At 44.9% G+C, this 24,250-nt stretch overlaps 1 protein-coding gene across 10 annotated transcripts in view; it reads left to right on the top strand.

The window, feature by feature from the left end:
* Positions 1-24,250, top strand: part of DRC2 (dynein regulatory complex subunit 2) — a 224,561-nt gene that overhangs the window by 179,841 nt on the left and 20,470 nt on the right. For all 10 annotated transcript variants that reach the window (XM_073614065.1, XM_073614064.1, XM_073614066.1 and 7 more), the window contains one exon: positions 13,466-13,604. In XM_073614065.1, the coding sequence (XP_073470166.1) occupies positions 13,466-13,604 (139 nt within the window). The remainder of the gene's footprint in view (positions 1-13,465; positions 13,605-24,250) is intronic.

Raw genomic sequence — 24,250 nt, 5'->3', positions numbered from 1 at the left:
ATTGGACACGACTGATCACGTGGTAAAGAGTCTCTGTTGGAGGCTCTTTACTGAGATCGGTGTAGCGGTGTGTCAGACTATCACACCGCACCACCGATCGCCGCGATGCACGCCCCCAAGGGCGCGCAACGACTGTTATCCTGCAGGACATCATATGACGCCCAATCAGGATAACTGAACCACCGCCTGGCCTTCATTCTGCTATAGGCCGAATGGGAAGTGGTTAAGGAAGCGCTACATATAGTGTCTGATTTTTCCATTCACTCAGGGCTGCAATTGGGGAAAATCACAAATTCTACAAATAGACAGAGAGGCCAGAGATAAAACTGACCCTACCCTACCTCTTCTATGGACATTCACTATCAAACATTAAGGTATTGAGATTTCCACAAATACCTTGGACTATTTAATTTAAATTTAGCACCACTTCTAGACCATATGAAGTCCAAACTAAGAGCATGGGCCATACTTCCTCTGTCTTTAATAGGGTGCATAAATCTATTTAAAATGAAATTGTTACCGGGTTTCCTCTATGTGCTCCGACATGCGCCAGTCTAACTTCTTTCATTTGGGGCTCACAGCAACCGAGGTTCAAGTTGACAACCTTACAACGGCCGCGGTTACAGGGTGGCTTGGCATGCCCGGATCTCCATAAGTATTTCCTGGCCGCCATGCTTACACACGCCCACAACTGGCTCATGCAAAATGATACAAATGCGGCTGTAGTATTAGAAGCTTCCTGTGTAAGTTCCTTTGAGGCCCTTAAAAACCTCATCTACAGAGGTACATCTACTGCCCTCCGTTTAACTACAGCCAGGAAAACAGTATTGAAAGCCTGGCTGATGGCCCAAACCTTATGCCCTAACCCCCCTGATCATATCTCACCACATACTCCCTTATGGATCAATCCATTATTATTGAAATTCACCTCTATACCTGACCCGCAAGTCTGGGCGGTGAAGGGCATTAAATATTTAGAGCAGATATGTTTATCCGGAGAACTGAAGACCTTTGATAACTTAAAAATACAATTTGACCTCCCTAATGTATATTTTTTTTTAGATATCTACAACTAAGACATGCCTTTCAAATACAATTTAAACAGCAACCAGAAGCCTTCTATACCTCGACCCTAGAGGATGTACTTAGAGATGATACCCTCACTAAACCTCTTTCCAATATGTCTCCCTCTGTCCACTTGGGGTTGGAAACGCTTAAATCTAAATGGGCACTAGATGTGCCTAGCCTAGATGATGAAGATTGTGAGGAGATGTGGGAATGTGCCTTTCTACAGCTGGTCTGTGCTAGGGACAGATTGATTCGATACAAACTCCAACACAGGATCTACTTCACGCCTACACGTGTCCACAGAATATTCCCCTCTGTTCCTGCGAAGTGCTAGAGGTGCTCAGCAGACTCAGCAGACTTTTTCCTTATTTTTTGGCAGTGTCCTCATATCCAAACTATTTGGGAAGTGGTAGTCTCAGTAATACTCTCTGTAACCACTATCCAGGTGCTCCAAACTGTGGAGGTTTGTTTGCTGGGTCTGGCGGATACTCCGGCTCATCTTAGGGCCTTCAGGACTCTGATAGGATTACTATTATTCTATGCAAGGTAAATTATTCTTCTCCAATGGAAATCTACATCTGCCCCAACTTTAACCTTGTGGAAAAAATTAGTTAACACTAATTTACCACTGTACAAGGCCACTTATTTAGCGAGAGGATGCCCTAAAAAGTTCCACAAGGTTTGGGACATTTGGGTTGAGTATAACATATGTGTATAGGTGAACCCACACCTAACCTGCATGTCTAAGAGTTGTGACTTCCATCTGGTTACTTTTGCTTAATGCTATCCCTGAGTAGCTGATACCTATAATATACCAACAACTTCACCTGTTATTGGAACATGTAGTTTTGTCCTAGTGCCAATAGTGGCACTACTGTTAAGGTTATTTTTTATATAGTTTGTTTTTTTGCAATGTTACAAGCTGAGCCTGGGTATGCCCAATAGGCTCTGTTTTGTATATTCAAACATAAAACTCAATAAAAAGAATTTTCAAAAATGACCTAAATCTCCAAAGAAAGCTGCAACATGTGAGCATGCTCAGAGTATCCCAATATCCAGGGCATTGAGCCAGTTATCCTTAGTGGTCTTGCATGTGAGGAGAATAATACTTTTGTTCTCATAGGATCCCAAAGCTACCTCGGATTGCATCCCAGTATGGGTATAAACATTACCCGGACTAGGCAGAATGCCAAAAAAAGGGTCCCTCGTAGCATATGGTCCAGATTCTGACAAACTTCCTGGTTTAAGATAAAGCCCTCAGACAAGCTGCCATCATGACTGAACCTTTACGCAAAACTGGACTGAAAGTGATCCTATATGGAGCTGCAGGCCACCAAAGAGTCCCTTGTAGCTTATGACCCTAATCCTGGCAAACTTCCTGACTGAAGATATAGCTTTTCATGGCTCAGCTGGCGAATGAAATGCTTCCTCGGCCTCTGTAATGTAAACAGAAGCGGAGGAAGTGATGTCATCTCTCCTCGAGCCAGTCTTTTCGTTCCCGTGCCGAGGAGAGAAGACATCAATGTGAGTTGCACCAACACTACACTTCCAGCAGAACATGCAGGCACACTTTTCACCCCCCCCCCATCACCCCCCTGTACCCCCTGTCACAGTGACACCAATAGCAGTTTTTTTTTTTCTGATTATTGCATTGGTGTCAGTTTGTGACAGTTATAAGTGGTAGGGCAGTTAGGGTTAGCCCCCTTTAGGTCTAGGGTACCCCCCTAACCCCACTATAAAGTTTTAACCCTGTGATCACCCCCCGTCGCCAGTGTCACTAAGCAATCGTTTTTCTGATCGCTGTATTAGTGTCACAGGTGACGCTGGTTAGGGAGGTAAGTATATAGGTTCGCCGTCAGTGTCTTATAGCGACAGGGACCCCCATATACTACCTAATAAAGGTTTTAACCCCTTGATTGCCCCCTAGTTAACCCTTTCACCATTGATCACTGTATAAGTGTTACAGGTGACACTGGTTAGTTAGTTTGTTTATTATAGTTTCAGGGCACCCGCCGTTTATTACCTAATAAAAGGTTTAACCCCCTAATTGCCCGGCGGTGATATAAGTTAAGTTTTTAGGGTCAGATAGGGTCTGCATCCCCCCCAGGCAGCGTCAGGTTAGTTCCAGTATCACTAACACCCACGCACGCAGCATACACCTCCCTTAGTGGTATAGTATCTGAACGGATCAATATCTGATCCGATCAGATCTATACTAGCGTCCCCAGCAGTTTAGGGTCCCCAAAAACGCAGTGTTAGCGGGATCAGACCAGAGACCTGCTAGCACCTGCGTTTGGCCCCTCGGCCCAGCCCACCCAAGTGCAGTATTGATCGGTCACTGTCACATACAAAACACTAAACACATAACTGCAGCGTTCGCTGAGTCAGGCCTGATCCCTGATCTCATACAGTTTTTTGGTAGCATTTTGAATCAGTCGCTAACAGTCAGGAGCTTTTTTACCTGTGAGTCTCACTAGTGTACCACTAAATTTTGAGCCCAAAATGGCAAATCGAAGGTACACTAGTGAAGAGGCCTACACGTTTCTGAGCATGACAGATAGTGAAGAGGAAGTCACTCATCTGTCAGATTCAGGCTCAGAATATGAACCTGTAGACAGCAGCGGCTCCATGACAGATAGCTCTGACGACGGAGTTTTGGTCCGTGCCAAGGTCAGGCGTACCAGACCCCAATCTTCTTCTTCTACTGTTGAGGTGCAGTAACCGTACTAGCGCCGCTATTCCTTCTGGTGAACTGGCGAACACCAGCGGCCTAGTACACCCTGGTCGTACATCCAGCACTGCAGTAACACTTGGTGATGTGGCGAGTCCCATAACTGCAGTTCAAGCTGGCGAGGTGGCAAGCGCAAGTAGTATCCCGCTGCCACCAAGAAGACGAACACAGGCCCGTCGTGCCCATAGTGCCCTTCCTGCTGCATCCGCCAATCCGAATTGGGAACCCACCACTTCTGCAGCACCTGTACTTCCCCCATTCACTGGCCAACCCGGCATTCATGTGGAAACAGTTGATTTTACGCCATTTGATTTTTATTTGCTGTTTTTCACCGAAGATCTCTATAGATCTGTTGTGGACCAAAGCAATTTGTACGCTGGTCAACACATCGCCACTATTCCTCAGTCCTCCCTTGCCAGAGATTGGAAACCAATTACGGTTTCCGAATTTAAGGTCTTTCTGGGCTTTTCCCTCCTCATGGGCATAACCAAAAAGAGTGAGTTGCGGTCATATTGGTCCACTGACCCAATTCACCATATGCCCGTGTTCTCTGCTTCATGGCCAGGGCACGATACGAGCAGATTTTGCGGTTCATGCACTTCAACAACAATGAACTCTGTCGTCCTCATGGAGACCCTGGATACGATCGGCTCTACAAAATTTGGCCCCTCGTAAACCACTTCAACCAACGTTTTGCAGACTTGTTTACTCCCTATCAAGTTGTCTGCGTTGACGAGTCCCTGATTAAGTTTTCTGGCCGCTTGTCATTTAAACAGTACCTTCTCAGCAAGCATCCCAGATACTGGGTCAAGATGTATAAGCTCTGTGACAGGGCCACAGGCTATACATGTAGTTTTATGGTTTACGAGGGAAAAGATAGCCACGTAGAGCCGACAAACTGCCCTGACTACATAGGAAGCGCTGGCAAGATTGTGTGGGACTTGGTGTCACCCTTATTCGGAAAGGGGTACCACTTATACGTGGACAATTATTACATGAGCGTGCCACTTTTTAGTCACCTTTTTGATCATCAGATTGAAGTATGTGGCACCGTGCGACCTAATCGCCGGGGCTTTCCCCAGCGGCTTGTAGATTCCCGTCTTAGGCTGGGGGAGAGAGCCTGCTTGCAGTGTAATAATTTGCTCGCTATGAAGTGGAGGGATAATAAGAATGTTTTCGTTCTTACCTCCCTTCATTCTGACACGACAGTCCAAATTACTAAGGCGACTGGTGGTGTGGAGAAACCCCTCTGTGTCCACGAATATAACCTCAATATGGGAGGGGTGGACCCCAACAACCAGTTGTTGGCGCCGTACCTAGTTGCCGTAAGGCCAGACGCTGGTATAAAAAGTGTCTGTATACTTATTTCAATTGGCTTTGCTGAACGCTCATGTGCTATACAAAGCTTCAGGACGGACTGGATCCGTCCTTAAATTCCAGGAAGAGATCGTCAGAGCCCTTCTGTTTCCAGACGGTGCTCCACCTCACCTTCCCAATCCAAATGCAGCAAGCCGGCTGCATGAGAGGCATTTTCCTTATGTCCTCCCGCGTACCCCTACCCAACGAGCCCCCTAAAGAAAATGTTGTGTCTGCAGAAAGTGCGGATATAGGCGTGACACCCGCTATTATTGTCCCTCCTGTCCTGACAATCCTGGTCTTTGCATTGGTGAATGTTTTGAACGCTACCATACACTAGTTGAGTATTAGCGTAGGGTACAGCACTGCACAGACTAGGACACACTTTCACAGGGTCTCCCAAGATGCCATCGCATTTTGAGAGACTCGAACCTGGAAACGGTTACAGTTACAAAAGTTACAGTTACAAAAAAAAGTGTAAAAAAAAAAAAAAAAAAAAAACACAAAAAAATATATAAAATAAAAAAAAAAAAAAATAGTTGTCGTTTTATTGTTCTCTCTCGATTCTCTCTCTATTCTGCTCTTTTTTACTGTATTCTATTCTGCAATGTTTTATTGTTATTATGTTTTTATCATTTTGGCTTTATAGGTATGCAATTTTTTTATACTTTACTGTTTACTGTGTTTTATTGTTAACCATTTTTTTGTTTTCAGGTACGCCATTCAGCTGCAGAGCGGATTTATTTATCTTGACAGCAACAGCGTTTGCTCCCACGATACATAAAGCCGTGACTCCAGCGCTGTCGGAGGTGATTTCACTACCATAGTTACATACGTCAGCATATATGCCGAAACATGGGGGCAGCAGAGGGCGGAGGAGCGATTTGCTCCTAACTTTTGCGGGAGGATGCCCCCATGCTTCGGCATATATATACGGTGCATGTATGCCCATCGTTAGAAGTGGGTGGATGAAGGGAGGTATTCTAATGGTGGGCATACCCACCGATCAATCTTTTTTTTTCGTTCAGCCCACAGGCTGCATGAAAAAAAAGTTTACAATATATGCCCAACAAGGACCAGCAACGTACTGGTATGTTGCTGGACTTTGAGTGGTTATACCAGAATGATGCCTGCAGGTTTAGGTATCATCTTGGTATCATTCTTTTCAGCCAGTGGTCGGCATTCATGTAAAAGCAATCCTAGCAGCTAATTAGCCTCTAGACTGCTTTTACAAGCAGTGGGAGGGAATGCCCCCTAATAGTCTTCCATGTTTTTCTCTGGCTCGCCTGTCCCAACAGGGAACCTGAGAATGTAGCCGGTGATTCAGCCAGCTGACCATAGAGCTGATCAGAGACCAGAATGGCTCCAAACATCTCTATGGCCTAAGAAACCGGAAGCTACAAGCATTTCATGACTTAGATTTCGCCGGATGTAAACAGCGCCCTTGGTAAATTGGGAAAGCATTTTATCACACCGATCTTGGTGTGGTCAGATGCTTTGAGGGCAGAGTACCTGTCACTACCTATTGCTATCATAGGGGAGGTTTACATTCCCTGAGATAAGAATAAAAATGATTAAAAAAAATGAAAGGAACAGTTTAAAAATAAGATAAAAAAGAAAAAAAAAATAAAGAAAAAAAAAGAAAAAAAAAAAAGCATCCCTGTCCCCCCCCTGCTCTCGCGCAAAGGCGAACGCAAGCATCGGTCTGGCATCAAATGTAAACAGCAATTGCACCATGCATGTGAGGTATCACCGTGAAGGTCAGATCGAGGGCAGTATTTTTAGCAGTAGACCTCCTCTGTAAATCTAAAGTGGTAACCTGTAAAGGCTTTTAAAGGCTTTTAAAAATGTATTTAGTTTGTCGCCATTGCACGTTTGTGCGCAATTTTAAAGCATGTGACGTTTGGTATCCATGTACTCGGCCTAAAATCTTTTTTATTTCATCAAATATTTGGGCAATATAGTGTGTTTTAGTGCATTAAAATTTTAAAAAAGTGTGTTTTTTCCAAAAAAAAATGCGTTTGACAACTCGCTGCGCAAATATCTTGTGAAAAAAAAAAATGAAACACCCACCATTTTAATCTGTAGGGCATTTAGTTAAAAAAATTTATAATGTTTGGGGGTTCAAAGTAATTTTCTTGCAAAAAAAATAATTTTTTCATGTAAACAAAAAGTGTCAGAAAGGGCTTTGTCTTTAAGTGGTTAGAAGAGTGGGTGATGTGTGACATAAGCTTCTAAATGTTGTGCATAAAATGCCAGGACAGTTCAAAACCCCCCAAATGACCCCATTTTGGAAAGTAGGAACCCCAAGCTATTTGCTGAGAGGCATGTCGAGTCCATGGAATATTTTATATTGTGACACAAGTTGCGGGAAAAAGACAATTTTTTTTTTTTTTTTTTTTTATGCACAAAGTTGTCACTAAATATATTGCTCAAACGTGCCATGGGAATATGTGAAATTACACCCCAAAATACATTCTGTTGATTCTCCTGAGTACGGGGATACCACATGTGTGAGACTTTTTGTGAACCTAGCCGCGTACGGGACCCCGAAAACCAAGCACCGCCTTCAGGCTTTCTAAGGGCGTAAATTTTTTATTTCACTTTTCACTGCCTATCACAGTTTCGGAGGCCATGGAATGCCCAGGTGGCACAAACCGCCCCCCAAATGACCCTATTTTGGAAAGTAGACACCCCAAGCTATTTGCTGAGAGGTATAGTGAGTATTTTGCAGACCTCACTTTTTGTCACAAAGTTTTGAAAATTGAAAAAAGAGAAAAAAATGTTTTTCTTGTCTTTCTTTATTTTCAAAAACAAATGAGAGCTGCAAAATACTCACCATGCCTCTCAACAAATAGCTTGGGGTGTCTACTTTCCAAAATGGGGTCATTTGGAAGGGGGGTTTGTGCTATCTTGGAATTTTATGGCCTTCGAAACTGTGATAGGTAGTGAGGAGTGAATCAAAAATTTACGCCCTTAGAAATCCTGAAGGCGGTGATTGGTTTTCAGGGCCCCGTATGCAGCTAGGCTCCCAAAAAGTCCCACACATGTGGTATACCCGTACTCAGGAGAAGCAGCAGAATGTATTTTGGGGTGTCATTCCACATATGCCCATGGCATGTTTGAGCAATATATCATTTAGTGACAACTTTGTGCAAAAAAAAAAAGTTTGTCATTTTCCTGCAACTTGTGGCAAAATATAAAATATTCCATGGACTCAACATGCTTCTCAGCAAATAGCTTGGGGCGTCTACTTTCCAAAATGGGGTCATTTGGGGGGGGGGGGGGGCTGTTGTGCCATCTTGGCATTTTATGGTCTTCAAAACTGTGATAGGTAGTGAGAGGTGAAATCAAAAATTTACACCCTTAGAAATCCTGAAGGCGGTGCTTAGTTTTCAGGGCCCCGTACGCAGCTAGGCTCCCAAAAAGTCCCACACATGTGGTATCCCCATACTCAGGAGAAGCAGCTAAATTTATTTTGGGGAGCAATTCCACATATGCCCATGGCCTGTGTGAGCAATATATCATTTAGTGACAACTTTGTGCAAAAAAAAAAAAAAGTTTGTCATTTTCCTGCAACTTGTGGCAAAATATAAAATATTCCATGGACTCAACATGCCTCTCAGCAAATAGCTTGGGGCGTCTACTTTCCAAAATGGGTATATTTGGGGGGGGGGGTTGTGCCATCTTGGCATTTTATGGCCTTCAAAACTGTGATAGGTAGTGAGGAGTGAAATCAAAAATTTACGCCCTTAGAAATCCTGAAGGCGGTGCTTGGTTTTTTGGGCCCCGTACGCGGCTAGGCTCCCAAAAAGTCCCAGTACCCAGTACTCAGGAGAAGCAGCAGAATGTATTTTGGGGTGTAATTCCACATATGCCCAAGGCCATAGGTGTGCGCAGCCTATTGCATTAGGGTGTGCACCCCAAATGTATTAAAACATGGACAGTGTTATTAGAGCAGTGGATAGTGTCAGTAGAGCAGTGGACTTGTCAGTAGGGCAGTGGATGGTGTCAGTAGTTTTTTTTATTTTTACTTCCTTTATTAATTTATTATTTTTTACAATTTTTTAGGAGCCCTGTTGGGAGCTTTGGTGAAATATCAGCAGGAGGAATCTGCGCCACACTGGGTGATTAGGGTGTGCCCAGGCACACCCAGCACACCCCCTGCGCACGCCTATGCCCATGGCATGTTTGAGCAATATATAATTTAGTGACAACTTTTTTTTTTTGGTCATTATTCAATCACTTGGGACAAAAAAATGTATATTCAATGGGCTCAACATGCCTCTCAGCAATTTCCTTGGGGTGTCTACTTTCCAAAATGGGGTCATTTTGGGGGGGGTTACTGCCCTGCCATTTTAGCACCTCAAGAAATGACATAAACTAAAAGCTGTGTAAATTCCAGAAAGTGTACTCTAGTTTGTAGGCGCTATAACTTTTGCGCAAACCAATAAATATACGCTTATTGACATTTTTTTTACCAAAGACATGTGGCCGAATACATTTTGGCCTAAATGTATGACTAAAATTGAGTTTATTGGATTTTTTTTATAACAAAAAGTAGAAAATATCATTTTTTTTCAAAACTTTCGGTCTTTTTCCGTTTATATCGCAAAAAATAAAAACCACAGAGGTGATCAAATACCATCAAAAGAAAGCTCTATTTGTGGGAAGAAAAGGACGCAAATTTCGTTTGGGTACAGCATTGCTTGACCGCGCAATTAGCAGTTAAAGCGACGCAGTGCCAAATTGTAAAAAGTGCTCTGGTCAGAAAGGGGGTAAATCCTTCCGGGGCTGAAGTGGTTAAGCCTCGTACACACGATTGGATTTTCTGACGGAAATTGTGTGATGACAGGCTGTTGGCGGAAAATCCGACGGTTTGTACGCTCCATCGGACAATTGTTGTCGGATTTTCTGCGGACAAATGTTGGATGGCAGGCTTTAAAATTTTCCGGACAAATGTCTGTTGTCGGATTTTCCGAGCGTTTGTACACAAGTCAGTTGGAAAAAAAGTCCAAAGTACAAACCTGCATGCTCGGAAGCAAGGACGAGCCAGAAGCGGTTGGTCTTGTAAACTAGCGTTCGTAATGGAGAATTAACATTCGTGACGCGGCAAATTATGAAATCTCAAAATGCAGCGCATGTTCTCTTCTTTAATGGGATAATAATGAAGCTGCTTTGCTGGTGATACTGATGGAGTTATTGCAAACAAATTTTCAAAGGCTTTTTTTTTCTAGTGATATCAAGAATAATATTATTATGCTTGTTATTTTTTTTTTCTTGGTGCAAGTTACCACAACACCATTATCCGGTATGTTTTTAAGATCAAAGATACAACTATGTTGGTGTCCCCTGTTGATTTTACATTGTATTTTTTAAAATGTAACTGCCTACTCCCAATCTGTCATTTGAAGTAAAACACATAGCCAAGTATTATTCTCCACATTTTTTTTTATTGTGCATTACAAAAAGAAAACAAATAAAAATTAGACATGCTATCTGCCAATAGAACTTAACCAAAAAGTGCATTCTATGCATCCAAAAATATAGAAAATATACTAAATCAAATCATTATTCAACCAAAAAATAAAACAAAAGCCTCATGCATGTGTCCTGCTTCTTAATATAGGGGGTCAACAATGCCAAAAGTTGATGAAAGCAGGGGTAAGTCATCCAGAGATAATTCCGAAAAACATCTGGATTATTCTCCTGGAGCTCCCGCAGCAAAGGTATATGACATCATTGGTCACGATTAATAAAGCAACCAATTTTTGGTCCAAGAAATCCTCCTCCTCCTGTTCCTGGACTGGACTTATGTCAAAGCAATAACTCCAAGGCCAATAATAAATAACACGTTATCGCCTCCAATTCATGGCAACATGGCTGGTTGACGAACCGCCGTTCAGAAACAAAATGAAAAGCGCAAACTGAAAAGCGTGAATCAACACTCAAACTTCTACTAACATGAAATTAGCAGCAGGAGCCCAAAGGGTGGCGCTAAAGAGCTGAAAAACCACGTAGTACAGAGTAGTGACAATTGTGTGCCGTTTGTATGCAAGACAAGTTTGGGGCCAACGCCCTTCGGACAAAAGTCTGAGGTTTTGTCTGCGGAAAATCTGATCGTGTATACGAGGCTTTAAAGAGAATGTCTTCATAACGCAGTCCTTACTCAGTGTTGTAAAAAGAAGAGGGGATGCTCACTATGGTGAATATGGCCCTGTCCCAACTTTTTTGAGATGTGTTGCTTTTATCAATTATGTTTAAATGGCCTTTTTTTTTTTTTAAATAGTCCATGTTTTCTGTTGTGAAAAAAATATGTTTTTTTTTTTTTTTGAGATTTGCAAATCATTGCTTTGTTTTTATGTAGATTTTACTTAGCGTCCCAAATTTTTTGGAATTTGGTTGTTCATTATATGCAGATCTCTGCTATGAATAAGCCAAATAATTACAATGTAACAATTACACCATTGCTACATTATAATTCTAATGCCGTGTACACACGAGCGGACTTTTCAGCAGCAAAGGTCTGACGGTCTTTCCGACAGACTTTCAACGGAGTTACGACGGACTGTCGAACGACCAGGCTTGTACACACACGAAAGGACTAAAGTCCATTCGAAAGTCCATTCTTTTGAACGTGATGACGTATGACCGGAATATTTAAGGAAGTTCATAGCCAGTAGCCAATAGCTGCCCTTGCGTCGTCGGACTAGCATACAGACGATCGGATTTTTCGACCGGACTCGAGTCCGTCGGAAAGATTTGAAACATGTTGCAAATCTAAAGTCCATCTGATTTTCGACAGAAAAGGTCCACTGAAGGTCCGATGAAGCCCACACACGGTCGGATTGTCCAACGGATTTGTTCCGTCGGACCAGTCCGATTGAAAAGTCCGGTCGTGTGTACACGGCATTACTGACACTGCATACACTGTTATGAAACAAGGACTGCCAGTAAATGCAGCCATGGAGTTGCAGGGGGGGGAGGGGGAGGAACAGGGCTTACCACCTACTCTAAGGCACATATGTCAAACACAAGGGCCGTGGGTCAAATCCCACCCACCAGGCCTTTTCATGTGGCCCTCACACCCAATTTGCAGCTGGAATGTGGCGGAATTCCATTCTGCCATTTCTGGCTCTCATCCTCCACTCCTGTTGTTACATGTAAACACAGAAGCCTTCTGTGTTTACAAGGGACAGCTTTGCTCGCAGCAGCTCCTGAAACTACTAGATCTCTGCACACACTCAATGCAGGGACAGATCTCCAGAATCTGAGAGAGATCTTGCTGCAAGGTGAGGCAGAGCCATCTACAGAGAAAGGTACTAGAGCCAGGCAAGGTGGGAGAGGAAGATGCCTGGAAGCTTTGTGGGGGGCGGGGGGGTTTCTGTTGCACACTGTGCATAGCGCACCCCTAAACCTGCAATCTGTTCATAGCACAACCCTGATTTAAACTAGGCATTCTGTGCCTAGCACACTCCTCAACTTTGCACCCTGTACATAATGTACTCCTGAACCCTGCACTCTGTACATAGCGCACTCCTGAACTTAACCCTGCACTCTGTGCATAGCGCACTCCTGAACCCTGCACTCTGTACACAGTGCACTCCTGAACTCTACACTCTCTCCGTAGCATAATCTTGAGCTCTGCACTCTGTATGTAACGCACTAGGTAACCCTGCACTCTGTATGTAGCACACTCCAGATACAACTGGCCCTTCGAGGGCAATCATACTACTGATGCGACCCGTGACAAAATTCAGTTGGACACCCCTGCTCTAAGGCATTTATAAAATCTTTTTCAGGGTGTGTTGATAGAGGTGTTTTTTTTTTTTTTTGTTTAATTCCCGCTGGAGTCTACTTTTGAAACCTATACTGAGGAATATGGAGATTGTGATTCCTGACCTTCAAAAAATGCTATCTGCACTGCTACATGTTAATTCAAGCACAGGACCACAGACAGAAATAACCCCCCTCCCCTTTTTTTGAACCTCAGACAGCTTTTAATTGCTACCTGCTACATATTTTTTAATTTTTTTATTCTAAAACATTTGTTACCAGGACAATAAGGCTAAGTTTGCATGTGTGACAGTCTCTGCTGTCCTCCTGAAAAGCAATCCATGGTGGTGGGTGGAGCAGCAGCCTGCAGGTGTTTAGAAGGTTATACTGCGTCTCGTGTGCATGAAGCCTTAATCATCTATGCCAGGCATAAATAATATATAAAAAGGATGAAAAAAGAGAGCAAAAAATACAACAGATAATTAAATACGGATTTTACTAGCATTGAATGTATTTTACTTCTCTATTTACCAGAAAGATGATCATGGAGCAAGAAAACAAGGAGATGCAGTATTTACAAAATGTGATCCTAGCCATGGAACAGAACACACTGGAAAATGAGAGTGAAGCTAAGCAAGAATTTCAGAGTATGAGAGATGAGATAAAGAATAAGGTAATCACTGTCACATCCTGGTTTTCCTAAAGTCCTCTTGTCATCTAGTGCTTTAATTCAGTAAAAAAAAATACTGTGAAGAAGGGGCTCAAGTAGGTTGGACAATGTATATGGTTCTGCCAGTAGTAAATATTTAATTGTTTTTTGCAGTGGTTATATTGATAACCTGTTTACTAGTAGTCATGCATGTGACTCGATTTCTCAGTTAGTTAATTTCCCCATTCATGGTAAACAGTACGGATAGTAGAATCTCCCCTGCCGGCTACTGTATTCTGACAGACACTGCTCCTGTAGCTGTCAGACTACCTGAACACTGACCGCATCTGACTGACTTCAATCACTGTTCAGCCGAGAATTTTCCACCCAGCTCCTTTGATTTTCATCTTGAAGTTTCTTTGCTGAGTGGAGCCAACAGCCCCACCAACAGCTTGAATTTTGACCGCAGTTCAAGCTATGTATGGCCAGCCTATGTGCCTCCATTCTGTTTTGCTGTTACCATGCCACTGTTACAAGATTTGAGTAAGAGTTACATTGGCCATGTTCTTAGTGATAAACAGGAGATTGTAGATTTTATTTTAAGTCATCTGTTATTTGAATAAAATTATTTAAACTAATGAGAAAAAAAAATCAGTTTGGCCAAATTTGATTGGATTTTACACCAAGACTGATAGTTTCCTTAAAGTGATATTAAAGGCAGATTGTTTTTTTTTTAAATAACAAACATGTCATACTTACCTCCTCTGTGCAGTGGTTTTGCACAGAGCAGCCCTGATCCCCCTTTTCACAGGTCCCCTGCCGATGCTCCTGGCTGCTTTAAAAAAATGCAGATAAACATCCAAAAACGCAGCTCACCAGCAGTTTTTAACGTTTTTGATCTAAAAAAAAAAACGCTGAAAAACTATTTTAACGTCCAGTGTGCATGAGGCCTTACCTGTGAAGGACTGATGTGGAGAGTTCAGCTCGCAGGTAAAAATTTGCACGGACAGCTGTGAAGATTGCTGCCTTTGTTCTTTGCTGTTCACAGACTAGGCCAGACCTGTTCTAGAGGAATGTTCCATTCCCAGCTGAAGAACTTTGGTTGAGGCCTAGTGCTGTTTGCTAAATTTGGAGGGGCTCCTCCTACCAAAGACTCTGAGAGCCGGTTCACACGGGGGCGACTTGTCAGGCGACCTAGCCACCTGACAAGTCGCCTCCCGTTCTGTACAATGGAACCGTTCTAATCGGAGCGACGCAAGTCGCTCCGACTTAGAAAAAAGGTTCCTGTACTACTTTGGGGGCGACTTGCATAGACTTCTATACAGAAGTCGTTTTGCAAGTCGCCGTGGCAGTCGTGTGCAGGTCGCCTCGGTGAGGAGACCTGCAAGTCGTGCCGCTTCTAGTGTGAACCGGCTCTTAGGGAAAAAAAAATGTTTCTTTGCTTGAGTGTCTCTGTCATGCAGGCTCATAACCTCCTGCTGACAGACTGTACAGATTAGATAGCAAGTTAGAGAAAGGGATGTGTTTTTTTTTTATTTCTTTGTTCTATTTGCATGTATCGTTGTGGATGGCTGTTCACCCTGCTGTGTGATGGACTCAACATTTTCCAGCTTGCTGAGAGGGCTTCCCTTTAGGGGGAGGTGCTCCAGCTAAATTTTATGCGCCTTATACTGTGGTAGAGTTAGCTGCAGGGACCTGTAGCTAGGGTACGGTATATAAATACCGTTATTAATGATATGTAATGTACATATGCGGTTTTAATAAAAAATGTCTATTTTTGATACTGGCTAATCTATTTGTATATAGCCCCATCCAAGTTGTTTCCCTTTTTCCTCTCCAACTATATTTTTATGGGATGCCCTTGCTCCTGGGTGCAGGAGCTATTTTTATTTTTCCTAGCTATGGGGACAGGCTGTTGTTTAGGGGGGAGTGTAGCACCCTCTAGCTAGGTGCTAGTGTACATAGTTGTTAGTGAAGGTAAATTGGCCTGGCTGAGAACCAGGCGTGGGTTGAATCTGGGTCAGGATTGGCTGACTGAGAGAGGCTGGATGACTCATCAAGCAGCACCTCTGGTAACTCCTCCTGCTCTCTGGAACATTGGAGATGCTTCCAGAAGTAGAGGGTGGATGCTAGGAGGGGCTGCTTGGAGTATTGATGAGGGCCCTAGCCAGTCCTCAGCAAAGTGGGCTGGCAGGGGGTGGGCACCTCTTAAAAACCCTTAAGTCATGCCAGCGTGGGGGCAGTCAGGTGGAAGATGGAGAAGGAGTGCTGAGGAGGCTGTCGGTGGCCCTTAAGGGCGCCCCCTAGTCTGGGGGGGTAGCCTGGGGGTCAGGTGCCTCTACAACACATGGAGGATATCCTTCCTGGAGGCACGGGAGCAAGTGTGAGAAGAGCAGGAGCATGTCATGTCCAGGAGTTCTCCAGAAGTCAGCCGGGTGGGCTGGTGTCATGAAGATCCTGCCAGTAATTGGCCAGTAACCGGCTTCCTGTTAGAACATCCTGCTATCCGCCTGCACCAAACCCTCTTGGCTTGCCTGACCATCCCTCTGTGTAATCCCTGGTACCTCTGCTGCTCGACCGATACCGACCACCGGCTTGTTTGACCATCCCTCTGTCTGATACCAGTATCCAAGTATCCAGTCTGACTACCTGCTGCTTTGTTCCTGGTTCCAGTCCAGCGTTCCAGACTACTACCTGCTGCTTGTTCCTGGTTCCAGTCCAGCGTTCCAGACTACTAGCTGTTGCCTGTTCCTGGTTCCAGTCCAGTGTTCCAGGCTACTACCTGCTGCTTTGTTCCTGGTTCCAGTCCAGCGTTCCAGGCTACAACCTGCTGCTTGTTCCTGGTTCCAGTCCAGCGTTCCAGGCTACTACCTGCTGCTTTCTTCCTGGTTCCAGTCCAGCATTCCAGACTACTACCTGCTGCTTGTTCCTGGTTCCAGCCCAGCGTTCCAGTCTATTACCTACTGCTTGTTCCTGGTTCCAGTCCAGCTCTTCAGTCCTGCTTACTTACCTGCTGTGGTTCCTGGTCCTCTCTGCATTCCAGTCTCCAGCCTCCTCTTCAGATTCAGGTTCCAGAGGGTGCCACCACTCCTGAACTTCCGGTGACTGTTGATCCTGCCAGGCACCCATACCACTCCTCACTCCTGGGCCCTCTGTCTCCATTCCAGGGGAACGGGAGTGGGAGCTGTAAGGGAGGTCTTTCTCTGCACTTCAGGCTCAAAACCTACCAGGTACGTGACAGTAGCAGACAGCCATGTCTGAGCCTGAGCAGGGAAAGTCTCCCATGGAGGAACTTTGTGCACACCTGGCAGGATTGACTGAACAGTCAAGAATCTGCAGCAAGGATACACCAGGCTGGAGGAACTAACCTTGTCTAATCCCATTGGAGTCCAGGGAGTTCCTTCTGCTCCTGCTCCTTCAGTCGGGCCTTCCTCAACGGTGGTGATGCTCCCTCCAGAACCCAAAGTCCCGACGCCTGAACGTTTCTTCGGGGATCGCCATAAATTCAGGGCCTTCCGCAACTCCTGTGAATTGTTCTTTGCACTTCAGCCACGTACCTTTTCCCTGGAGGCTACCAAGGTGGCCTACGTAATTTCTCTGCTTTCTGGTGACCCCCAAACCTGGGCCCATCGCCTCTTGGAGCAAAAGGGCATATCCCTGACCAATCTCTCCACCTTCTTTGACGCATTGGGTCAGTTGTACGATGACCCCCAGCTGTCTGTGACTGCAGAGGCGGCTTTGCACACCCTGCAACAGGGTCGCAGGGCAGCAGAAGACTATGTGGCTGAATTCAGAAAGTGGAGTGCGGACACAAATTGGAATGATGCGGCTCTCCGCTATCAGTTTCGGATGGGACTCTCTGACTCTCTGAAGGACGAATTGGCCAGGGTGGGTACACCACAGACTTTAAATGCCTTGATCGATCTAGCCATCTAGATCGATCGACGCCTAAGAGAACGTAGGACTGAGAGAGCTATGGGATCTTCTCACCCAACTTGGGTTACCCCTAAAGTTCTTCATCATACGTCACCAACACCACCTGAGCCAATGCAATTAGGGGTCCTGCGGCCTTCTCTTACCCAGGAGGAATGACAACGTCGTCGAGTGAATAATCTGTGCCTGTATTGCGGGGAACCTGGGCACTATGTCAGGAACTGACCCCTTAAACTCCGTAAGTGCCTATCCCTGTCCAATGACTATGTTGCACCTCTGGCTAAGAATTCTACTCACCTTGCTCTCTCTATCCTGTTACAGCTGCCAGGAGAGACTCTGCAAATAACCGCCATTATTGACTCTGGAGCTTGCAGTTGTTTCATGGATTCTCTTTTTGCTACCCAACACCAGATACCTTTGTTACCTAAGGCCCATGGACTTTCCATCCATCTAGCTGATGGAACCGCCATTAAATCCGGACCTGTTACCCAAGAGACTGTTCCAATACCCGTCTCCATCTCCAATTCTCATCAAGAACTGCTACGCCTGGATATCATCGCCTCACCCCTGTTTCCCATAATCCTCAGCATGCCATGGTTACAGGCCCACAATCCTGACATTAATTGGATCACAGGTGAAGTTACCTTTTCTTCTTCATATTGCCAACAGTCTTGCAGAATTCAGAACGCTCAGGAGAACTCTACCTTGCTCTGCCTAGATACAGATCCTAGTCTACACCTCTCCATCCCTTCTGCCTATCATGATTTCTTAGATGTATTCAGCAAGCAGGGGGCAGAGGTCTTACCCCCTCACCGGGCCTATGACTGTCCTATCGAATTACTTCCCGGTGCTGAGATTCCTTTTGGAAGAATCTTTCCTTTGACTGAAGTAGAACAAGGGGCTTTAAATGAATATATCGATGAGAACCTAAAGAAAGGCTTCATTTGTCCGTCCACGTCTCCAGCAGGTGCAGGCATCTTCTTTGTACAGAGGAAAGATAAGACCCTCAGACCATGTGTGGATTACCGCAAACTAAATAAAATCACTGTAAAAAACCGTTACCCTCTTCCTCTGGTACCAGAGTTGTTCCAAAGACTTGGGACAGCTACCATATTCACTAAGCTTGACCTTCACGGAGCCTACAATTTAGTTCGTATTAGGGATGGAGATGAATTGAAGACCGCCTTTCGTACCCGTTATGGACATTTTGAGTACCTAGTGATGCCTTTCGGTCTGTGCAATGCCCCTGCTACATTTCAGTACTTCATCAATGATGTTTTACAAGACTTTCTAGATCTGTTTGTTATCGTCTATTTAGATGATATATTAATTTTTTCTTGTTCCCTTGAATCCCATCGCAGGCAGGTCAGAAGTGTGTTGGGCCGGCTTCGACAACACGGCCTATATGCAAAGGCTGAGAAGTGTGAATTTGAACAGGAAAGTATTCCATTTTTGGGGTTAATCATTTCCAGTAGAGGCATTAAGGTGGACCCTCAAAAGGTCGCTGCAGTTTTAGATTGGCCAGTCCCGACAGACAAGATGGGAATCCAGTGATTCGTTGGATTTGCTAATTTTTACCGTAAATTTATTAAGGGGTTCTCAGCCATCATCATGCCCATCACACAGCTAACTAAATAAGCCACTGGTCTGCTGAAGCCCAAAAGGCTTTTGAGACTCTCAAGGGCCTTTTTACTTCCGCCTCCGTACTAAAGCATCCAGATTCCTCTCTGCCGTTCGTACTAGAGGTGGACGCATCTGAAATTGCATTATGGGCAGTGTTGTCCTAAAGACAGGGAACTAAGGCCCTGTTATATCCTGTGGCCTTCTTCTCTCGCAAATCGTCCACGGCAGAGAGAAATTATGATGTAGGTGACAGAGAGTTGTTGGCAATCAAATCAGCATTGGAGGAGTGGTGCTATCTGCTGGAGGGTGCCGCTCATCCAGTCTTAATTTTTACAGATCATAAGAACCTGGAGTATTTGAGATCTGCAAAAAGGTTGAAGCCACGCCAAGCCAGGTGGGCTCTCTTTTTCTCCAGGTTCTCCTTTCATGTCACTTACCGCCCTGGCTCCAAAAATACCAAACCTGATGCCCTATCCAGGATGTTTCACAAGTCCCAAGAGGTTTCCCCTCCGGACACCATTCTGTTCCCGGGGAATTTTCTTTTGCTTCAGGGAAACCTGCTTTCCCAGATTAAGCAGGCTTCCGCAGAATTGGGATCTTCCATTAGGTCAGAACTCCAAGTTAAGGATGGGTTACTGTGGCACGAGAATAGGATCTTTATACCTGAAACACTACGAGTTTCAGTACTATAACTCTGTCATGATCATGCATTGGCTGGGCATTTTGGCGTGGCTAAGACCACTGATCTGGAACAGCGTACCTTCTGGTGGCCTCAGTTACGCGAAGATTGTAGGAAATTTGTTGAGTCCTGTACCACCTGTATCAGGAACAAGGGGCACAGAACCAAGGCATGGGGTATGCTAAAACCATTGCCTGTCCCAGATAGGCCTTGGAAAATGCTTTCTATAGACTTTATTGTGGAATTACCTCTGGCTGGGGGCTTCACCTCAATTTTTGTCATAGTAGACCGGTTGTCGAAGATGGCCCACTTTGTCCCAATGAAGGGCACTCCCTCAGCTACAGAAACAGCACAGGCATTCATTAAAGAAATCATCAGGCTCCATGGGGTACCGGTTAATATTGTGTCAGATCGGGGGGTACAGTTTACCTCCCGATTATGGAGGTCTCTGTGCAAAACACTGAACATTGAACTCTCATTTTCATCTGCTTATCATCCCCAGACTAATGGGCAAACAGAGAGAACAAACCAGACTCTTGAACAATATTTACGCTGTTTTTCTTCTTTTGCCCAAGATGATTGGATTTCTGTTCTCCCATTGCCTGAAATCGCCTACAACAATTCTATTCATTCCGCTATCAAACAAACTCCATTTTTTGCGAATTATCATTTCCACCCTTCATTTTTGCCTAATTCTCTTCCAGAGTGCACAGTACCCGCAGTTCAGGAGAAGTTGGACTTCTTTACTTCCAACAACCAAGTTTTACAGGAAACCATGACCAGGACCCAGGAATATAATAAAGCAATCTTCGATAAGAAGAGGCGAGGTGAGCTGTTACTTACACCCGGGGACCAGGTATGGTTATCTACAGTAAGTCTCAGGATGACTTGCCCTTCAAAGAAATTGGGTCCCAAGTTTCTTGGACCATTTCCTGTCAAGCGGAAAATTAATGAGGTGGCATACGAACTTGAGCTCCCGGATTCACTAAGAGTGCATCCAGTATTTCATGTGTCCCTGCTCAGACCCTCTATTCTAATCCATTTCCATGCCGAAGTACGGATCCTCCTGATCCAATTTTGGTAGATGGGGAGGAGGAATTCGAGGTGGAGGCTATCATGGACCATAGGAAAAGAGGTAACCAAAATCAATTTCTGATAAAATGGAGGGGGTTTGGCCCAGAAGAAAATTCTTGGGAACCTGAGGACAATATTCATGCTGAAGACCTGTTGCAATCTTTTAAAAGATCCCATCCAGAGAAATTTCTTCAAAGGGGCATCCGGAGGCTGCCCCATGGGGGGGCAATGTCATGAAGATCCTGCCAGTAATCTGCGATCCAGGCGCACGGGAACACGGCCATGGGTGCCACTGCGCATGCGCACGCATTCACGGGTGCTGTCACGCACGGGCACGCGCGCGCACACTCACGCTAGTGCCAGGCGGGCTATTTAAACCGGTCTGTCACACTCAATCCCCCTGTCTGCTCTACAGCGTTCCGTGTGCCATAACCTGATCTGACCTGTGTACTCTGTTATCTGACCCGGCTTCCTGTTAGACCATCCTGCTATCCGCCTGCACCAGACCCTCTTGGCTTGCCTGACCATCCCTCTGTGTAATCCCTGGTACCTCTGCTGCTCGATCGATATTGACCACCGGCTTGTTTGACCATCCCTCTGTCTGAAACCAGTATCCAGTCTGACTACCTGCTGCTTTGTTCCTGGTTCCAGTCCAGTGTTCCAGACTACTAGCTGCTGCTTGTTCCTGGTTCCAGTCCAGCGTTCCAGACTACTACCTGCTGCCTGTTCCTGGTTCCAGTCCAGCGTTCCAGGCTACTACCTGCTGCTTTGTTCCTAATTCCAGTCCAGCATTCCAGGCTACTAACTGCTGCTTGTTCCTGGTTCCAGTCCAGCGTTCCAGGCTACTACCTGCTGCTTTGTTCCTGGTTCCAGTCCAGCGTTCCAGACTACTACCTGCTGCTTGTTCCTGTTTCCAGTCCAGTGTTCCAGTCTATTACCTACTGCTTGTTCCTGGTTCCAGTCCAGCTCTTCAGTCCTGCTTACTTACCTGCTGTGGTTCTTGGTCCTCTCTGCATTCCAGTCTCCAGCCTCCTCTTCAGCTTCAGGTTCCAGAGGGTGCCACCACTCCTGAACTTCCGGTGACTGTTGATTCTGCCAGGCACCCATACCACTCCTCACTCCTGGGCCCTCTGCCTCCATTCCAGGGGAACGGGAGTGGGAGCTGTAAGGGAGGTCTTTCTCTGCACTTCAGGCTCAAAACCTACCAGGTACGTGACAGCTGGTGAGTGTGCAGTCTGAGAGGACTGTGGGAAGAGTGTCAGTCTGGGAGGACTGAGAAGTAGCCAGGAGGGCTAGTGAAAGGGGCAGCTGCAGCCAGGCCAGCTTGCAGTGTCCGAAGAGGTGGTACTGGGATCAGTAGCCACAGAAATGTTAGCTGGACACTGGACTTTGCTACACAATTAAAGGTGCTCATGGTCCCTGTCTGTAAAAGGCTTTTGCTTTGATCTGGCTGAGCGCTTTTCCAGATTTACTAAAAAGTGTCTCAACTGAGTCTGTTTTGCAAGCAAGTGAAGTGCTGGAGGAAGAGAAGGAGTGTATATAGGAAGAGTTGTCCCTGAAGAGTTTTCTGAAGTCAAGTGGGCATCACATAATAACCCTACTTCCCATCCAAGTTTTATCCCCTCAATAAAACAAAAAAAAAAACAAAGTGATGGACTGTTTCCTGACTCATGTGTGCCTGTGGAAATTCGGTGTGCCTGACTGTGCAGGGTGGGGGATCCCATTCTACTTGCGGCTCCTACGTGGGGTGTGCATGCGTGGGTGGGGTGTAAGGAACAGACTTGCAGCAGAAGTAGTAGGTTAATTAACAGTAAATTAATTTAAACTTGCTTGGGATATATAAATGTAGCACAACCCCCTAAGAGGCTGCTTGGATTTACCTGCTCATCTGCACTGCCATGACTGTACTTTATAATTGTAGTCCACATTGCTACATCCTCCCCCCACTTGAAAGTCTTTGGTCCCTAAAAACAGATCACAACCTATGGGATCACCTTATTGTATCATAAACTGAATATCTAATCATCTGATAAACTAGGAGTTGTAACAGCTAACAACTGACCCAACGAGGGATCTTCTAACAGTAAATTATATACATCCTCAGGTGAAGTCATATTAATCTTGTGACAAGCCAATAACAAATTAGTGGCCCACCCAGTAGTGTCAGGAGGTGGATCAAGGTCATCCTTTACCAAAAGGTTCAATAAAAGGAGGCTAGTGCTTGACTGGAACGTGGAGTGGTAGGTAAAAGTTCATCAGAATTTTCTCCAATGAACCAAACTCTTCTCCCAAACTTGATAGAATGAGGCCTTCGGGAAAGAGCGTCAGCGTCTCTGTTTCCCACACCTGGTCGGTATTTCAGGCTAAACTGAAACTCTGAAAGCTGCTAACCACTGATGCCCAGTGGCGTTAAACTTTGCAGTGGACAGTAGGTAAGTCAATGGGTTGTTGTCAGTCTTCACCACAAAAGGTTTTGTGGCCACTCTGAGAAAGTAGGACTCTTATTTATAACGCTTGTGGCTTGAATTCATTTATTTAAGGGAGATTCTCGCCCAGGGTAGGTGGGGGAGGGTCTGTCAGCTTATCTATTTTTAATGTTTCAACGTTGTTTATTATCTTTTGTCTACAGTGTGCAATACTTGTTAGTGTGTGTAGATTCTGTGTATCTCACTCATTCCAAAGACATGATGGTAGGTTAATTGGATCCTGTCTAAATTGTCCCTAGTATGTATGAATGTGAGTTAGGGACCTTAGATTGTAAGCTCCTTGAGGGTAGGGACTGATGTGAATGTACAATGTATATGTAAAGTGCTGCGTAAATTGACGGCGTTATATAAGTACCTGAAATAAATTAATAAAAAAAAAATACGGCCCCTGTGCCACATCAGTGGGATCCTTCTTGATACTGTTTTTTTTTGCATTTATTAATAAAGTTGTAATTTTTATTGATCAGTCCCATTGTTGATTCTCCCATTGATTGCAGTCATGGGACTGCTTTGGTCTCAACCCTCTCTTTTTTTCACTATATAGTCACTCTGCTACCAGGGAGATAACCCGTCGCACAGACGAATCGGCTGATCATTCATTACATATATTTTTTGATTTATCACACAAGTGGATTCTAGTGGTTTTTACTTTTTATAGCCCCATACAAATAGTTACATAGCTTATCCACCACAGCCCACTTGAGGGCCAAGAACTCCAATTTATGCACAGGATAGTTCTTTTCCAGGGGGGTGATGCTGTGACTCACATTGGCCACTGGAGAGGAGTTTCCCTTCTGACTCTTGATATAACACCCCTCCAAGGCCATCTCTGCTGGCGTCCACGTGTAATTCATACAGTTTAGATGGATCAATGT

Source organism: Aquarana catesbeiana, linkage group LG02 (assembly GCF_042186555.1).
Source record: "Aquarana catesbeiana isolate 2022-GZ linkage group LG02, ASM4218655v1, whole genome shotgun sequence".
Classification (NCBI taxonomy): Eukaryota; Metazoa; Chordata; class Amphibia; order Anura; family Ranidae; genus Aquarana; species Aquarana catesbeiana.
Note: the sequence above shows the minus strand (reverse complement) of the source record. Positions and strands in the feature narration are given on the sequence as shown.